We start from the raw sequence: 6,000 nt of genomic DNA, 5'->3' as shown, positions 1-6,000 counted from the left end.
GCTAAAGAATGCAAGTAAACAGGATGTCAGATGTTATCCTTAGCCTATTTCCCTAAACATAGCTTTTTGGCTGCAAAGTAAAATGCCATTCTTCTAGCTTCTGCTTATACACAGTGATGGCTGACAGCAGGCACCGTCTTCATTTGCTTGGCACGTTATCACCATGCAATTCAACGTGTTTTACAAGGGATGATCATGACACACCATCTCTGTGAGACAGTATGAGGACATCCGGCCATTTCTTGGAAGAATTTTCTCAGCCTACCTTCTCCATGAGCCTCAGATCTATGTGACCTAAGAGCCAGTTGGCATCTTCCTCCTGACAGCAGCCAGATTTTCACTGGGGCTAGACTATTTATTGACAGTGTTTCCTCAGACTGGCCCATGAGTGTCTCATTGCCAAAGTCCCCTGTGTTTTCCAAGAGCACTTGCTTCATTCTCTCTCCTCCCTCCCCAGCATCCTCCTCACTTCCTTCCCTTACAGCTTCTTGCACTGTTGGGTTTTTTTTTTTTTGGGGGGGGGCTGTGTTTATGTGTGTTTCTTCTTTTTTTTTTAACCCTGATAAGTTAGCTTTGCAGGTTTGGAAAAAGAAATCCAGCATTATCCAAGGATTTTTATTCTTTCTATTTCTACATCTTTTAAGTGTGATCTCTGTGGCTTTAAGATCCTGTAATTGGAGTGGGGTCGCGTTATCTAAGAAAGTCGTTGAAACGCTTTGCTCTGCAAGCCCCAGAAGAGAACTTATAAAAACGGAAGGCAGTAGCAGATGCAATTACGGATGTGGCTTAGTCCTTGCAGCTGCCCTGGGGAGCTGTGCAGAGCATACAGTCCTCAGCGATGAATCCAGAAGAGCGAATCGTGACATGGCTTATATCCTTGGGAGTTTTAGATTCCCCCAAAAAGACCATCTGTGATCCAGAGGAGTTCTTGAAGTCCTCGCTGAAAAATGGGGTAGTGCTGTGCAAACTGATCAACAGACTTAGGCCTGGCTCTCTAGAAAAGGTAAGGGAAATGGGCATTCTCTTTAGGATTGCTTACCACCAGAGAGCAGCAATAATGTAACCCTTGAGATGTTCTGTTGCCTGGATCATGGGACTCTGCCACTTGAATCTCTTCCTAGGAGTTTGGCATTCTGTCTTGTTTTTGCAGTTTGAAAAGCTCAGAAAATGAAAGGTTATCCGTTAGCACTTGGCCCCCAAATATAGTAAAATCATGATACAATGTTGGTGCCAGGGGACAAGGAGAAAATACTCGTATCGTTTGCTCTGTCATAGAGATATGTTATACCTCTCTGTGTACCAAGGGCATATTTTGAACTTGGGGTATATATGAATTGGTGTAATAATGGGATGATTTATAATAGATATTGATGGTGTTTATTGACAGTTTGACTAAAATCAATGTTGATTTGCTTCTTAAAGAAATAAAATATCCTTTGAAACAGAGACAACCAGAAGAAATAATCCAAAATGTCAGAAAAGGTTTGTTAAAACAATAGAAACCAGATATATGTTTTGTATGCAACATGTGTTCAAAGTGAAACTAAACTTACTCTCTTTTAAAAAGCCAAAAGTTTTAATGTTGGCAATCCATGATCACAAGGATAGATAATTTCTAAAGTAGGCACTTTAAGTTTAAAAGTTGAATCCTACAGCTACTTTCTTAAGGTTAGCAGGGGACGTGACTATGAGCATAACGTGAGTGCTTTTGCCTTCTTGAACTGGTTGGTGTTTTTATTGAGCAAATTGGTTTACTTATAATTTCTCTGAAACTTGAAAAATAGTGCTGAAGTGGTAGTGCAACATGCAGAACTGTAACCAAATGTAACAAACAGTAAATGGGAGGATAGAGTGTTAATAAATTATCATGGGGAGGAGGGAGCAAGAAAATAACTTAAAAGCAAGAACCAAGGTCAAAACACAGCCTGGATCTAATTTGCTGTCTCCGCACTTTGGTTGAAGGCTAAAAAATAGTTTGTCAGTAGAGATAGGTGGTTTGGGACTGGAAGTTTGGTGACATTTGAAACAGACCGACCGTTTAGACTTTTACATCACTTCCTCCAGTGGTTATTTCTCTTCCTGGATTGACAGCAATGTGGCCCCTGCCTTAAAAAGCTTACCTATCTAGTTATCAGAAAATGAGGACTATGGTGTATGCTTGGCATGCGATAACAGGGTTCAAGTGACATTTGGCTATGTTTTTCTAGTACTGTTTGGAGCCCCAAACCGAAGCTGACTGCCTCAACAACATCAGTGACTTCCTGAAAGGATGTGCAACCCTTCAAGTGGAGGTAAGCCCACCCGGGGTGCCTTGCCTTGCTAGTGAAAATGGTGTTGTACTAAAAGTACTGGGTTGTTTCTGACTGTTACACAGGGGTAGCATTTTATGGAGATCATGGTTAAGATTGGTGGTCTCCAGTAGTGGCTGGTTAGTTTGTCTTTTCCAGAAAGCAGTTCCAAAACAAAATGAAACAAAACAAAATCAAAACTCAGAATATGCTATCTTTTAATACAGCATCCGTGCCCTGAAAGCAGGCTTCCAGTGACAAAGGTTTTGTAGTGTGCCTCCCTCCTGGGAGGAACCAAAAGCAGGCCATTGGCTGCTCTAGGGGGTCACAGTAATCCCCGCCCCCCCGAGTTGGGAAGAGATGAAGGTATACTGTCACTTTTTTCCTATTAACACTTTAGAACAGAGGCCATGAAAAGCCAAGAGAGCCTGGCTCTGTGGTAGAAATTGTATATTAACTTACATTGCATTATTTTATATCATATAGATCCTTACAGTATGTTTGGGGGTATTGCTGCAAAGGAGGTGATACTTTTGTCTGAGTGTCCAATTATGTAACTTCTTTGTTCTTCAGTGTGTGTGTGTGTGTGTGTGTGTGTGTGTGTGTGTATCACATCTTTATTTGCAGAAGCAAAATCATGGAAACAACATCCATAACTAGCAATGGGAGAATAGTCAAATAAATTATAGTACATTCAAATGATGCTGAAGTCTTATACGTTCATTTAAAAAAGGTTGTAGGTTTTTAAAATGGAAGTATAGTTATATTGATATTAATATTAGTTGATATTAATATTAACTAATATTATATTAGTTTTAGATGTACAATGTGTGATTGAACATTCTATACATTACACAGTGCCCACCATAGTAAGTGTAGCTACCATTTGTCACCATACAATGTTACTTCAATATTATTCTTTAAATATTTATTTATTTATTTAGAGAATGTGTGGGGGAGGGGCAGGGGAGAGAGAGAATCCTGAAGCAGACTCTCCTCCAAGCGTGGAGCCCACTGGGGGCTCTGTGTGGGTGGGGTTGGACATGAGGCTTGATGCCAGGACTTGGAGATCATGACCTGAGCCGAAATCAAGGGTCGGCCACCTAACCAACTGAGCCATCCAGGCGACCCTACAATATTATTGACTGTATTCCCTCTGTTTTATTTGTCATCCCCATGACTTACTTATTGTAACATTGGAGGTTTGTGCCTATTAGTTACCTTCATCTATTTCATCCATCCTCTCAGTCCCCTTCTTTCTGGCAACCACCAGTGTGTTCTGTTTCTATGAGTCTGTTTCTATTTTGTTTTGTTTTTTAGATTCCACACACGAGTGAAATGGTATGGTAATGGCCTTTCTTTGTCTGACTTACTTCACTTAGCATAATACCCCCTGGGTCCATCCATGTTGTCACAAATGGCAAGATTTCATTCATTTTTTTATATGATTGAGTGCATGTATACCATATTTGTGTCTATTCATCTCTGAATGGATGCTTGGGTGGCTTCCATATCTTAGCTATTGCAAATAATGCCTTAATAACCATACGGGTACATATTTTTTTAAGGATTTTATTTATTCATGAGACAGAGAGAGAGAGAGAGAAGCAGAGACACAGGCAGAGGGAGAAGCAGGCTCCATGCAGGGAGCCCGATGCGGGACTCGATCCCCAGACTTCAGGATCACGCCCCCGGCCGAAGCCAGGCTCTAAACCCCTGGGCCACCCAGGCGGCCCTACATATTTTTTTAAATTCATGTTTTTGTTTTCTTTGGATATTTGCCTCAGTGTTTTGATCTGTAAAATGGACACAATAATTGCTACCTCATGGGGTTGTTTTAAGGTCAAATGAGATACTACATAATAATTTAGAGGAAGGAGCTTCAACCTGAAAAAATTCTATGAGATAATGTATGTACCGTGCTCAGCTAAAAACCAGGGGCATAAGAAGCATAGACCTGTTTTAGCAGTATAATTTGTGAAAAAGTATTGGTAATGGGTTGATGATGGATTCCAATGCTAGGTTGCTTGGGTTCAAAGCTCAGTTCTCTCTCATGAGTAGCCTTGTGACCTTGGGCATGTTCTTTGACTGCCTCAGTCTCCCCACCTATAAAATGAGAATAATAGCAGCACCTATCTCATAGGATCAGTATGTCAATTAATTCATGTCCCCAGAAGAGTGCCTGGCACATAGTAAGTATTCTCCAAGTATTAGCTATTATTATTAGTAGTAATACAAGTCGCTTTGCCCCAGATTAATTTGGCTTGCTTCAGAATTTTTCCTAAAGTTAGCCACAGCATTAGGCTATAGTTGTCTCAGAGTATTTTATTCTAGGTGTCCCTATTGCCCATAGTTAGCTGTGTGCCTGCAAGGGCACATGTGTGTGTGTATATGGCTTTTGAGGTAGGTGTAGCCCGAGACTTCTCTATATATCTTATAGAATAATGTCTACTGTGGTACAGATCATGGTATTTTCTTCTTTATTTGACAAATAAAAAACATGGTGAGATTGCCAGTGATTTCTGCACTGATAGCTGCCAGAAGATATCCTGAACTTCTTTGCAGTTCTAAGAATACTAAGTGATATAGAAACAACTTCTGGGTCTGGCATTGTGGGATAATGAGTCGTTTCACAAAAGTGGATTTTTCTGATAACTAATAACTAATGCTTACTCCTTTAAGTACCAATGCTTAAAATATTTTCACCCACTTTGGGGCACCTGGGTGGCTCAGTCGGGTAAGTGTCTGCCTTTGGCTCAGGTAATGATCTCAGTGTTCTGGGATCAAGCCCTGAGTCAGGCTCCCTTCTTCCTCTCCTTCTTAAAAAAAAAAATTCATCCACTTTGGATAAAAATCTTTCTGAAAAGTATATGCTAATTTTCATTCTTTTTTTAAAAAATAATTTTATTTTTATTTATTTGAAAGAAAGCACAATCAGGGGCAGAGGCAGAGGGAGAGGGAAAAGCAGACTTCCTGCAGAACAGGGTGCCCGACTTGGGGCTTGAACCCAGGAGCCTGGGATCATGACCTGAGCCAAAGGCAGACTCCAAACCAACTAAGTCACCCAGGTGCCCCTAATTTTCGTTTCTTAAATGAAAGGCATTGGGCATACTTTTGTCTCTCTTTGATCATTAAGGCTGGCCTGAACATTGTATGGGTATTGGAATAAGGCATATCTGGCACCACAGCTAAGCACATAACTTTCTCTAGTTTGACAGACTTGAGCTAGAGTCTTGGCTTGGTGGGTTACTGACTGTGGACTCTGGGAAAAGTTACTTGGCCCCTCTATTTTCCAGTTTCTTCATCTGCATAATGGAGACAATAATATATACTGCATAGGATTGTTTTAGGGATCAAATGAGATAGTGCTGAGCTGGGGGGCACCTTGTAGCCAGGAATACTGACCATCCAGTCTCATGCTCCCAGGTAGCTAGGACACAGACCAAGACACGAATATTTACAAAGTTTTTCAAATTCATTTTTTAAATTGAATATATTTGACATGGAAGTTTAAGGTGTATACCATGTTACTTTCTACATTTATATATTGTAATATGATTGCTGTTGCAGTGATATTTATCACATCACATAATACTAGTACAGTATTGTTGTCTATATTCGTATTATGCCATGGCATTAGATCACTGTTGCTTACTTAGTACTCATTGCAAGTTTGTGACCTTGAACAATATCAATGTTTATCTCCCCATCT

The 6,000-nt window shown here is 40.4% G+C and overlaps 1 protein-coding gene across 3 annotated transcripts in view; it reads left to right on the top strand.

Moving 5' to 3' along the window:
* The first annotated feature begins 609 nt into the window (after window positions 1–609).
* Window positions 610–6,000, top strand: part of ARHGEF6 (Rac/Cdc42 guanine nucleotide exchange factor 6) — a 101,773-nt gene continuing 96,382 nt past the window's right edge. Inside the window, exons 1-2 of one of the 3 annotated variants that reach the window (XM_055338514.1) lie at window positions 610–1,003; window positions 2,208–2,291. In XM_055338514.1, the coding sequence (XP_055194489.1) occupies window positions 839–1,003; window positions 2,208–2,291 (249 nt within the window). In that variant the 5' untranslated portion in view covers window positions 610–838. The remainder of the gene's footprint in view (window positions 1,004–2,207; window positions 2,292–6,000) is intronic. The other 2 variants (XM_055338515.1, XM_055338513.1) reach the window with 2 other exon arrangements.

This window comes from Nyctereutes procyonoides, unplaced genomic scaffold (genome assembly GCF_905146905.1).
Source record: "Nyctereutes procyonoides isolate TBG_1078 unplaced genomic scaffold, NYPRO_anot_genome, whole genome shotgun sequence".
Lineage (NCBI taxonomy): Eukaryota > Metazoa > Chordata > Mammalia > Carnivora > Canidae > Nyctereutes > Nyctereutes procyonoides.
This window is presented reverse-complemented; position numbering and strand designations above follow the sequence as displayed.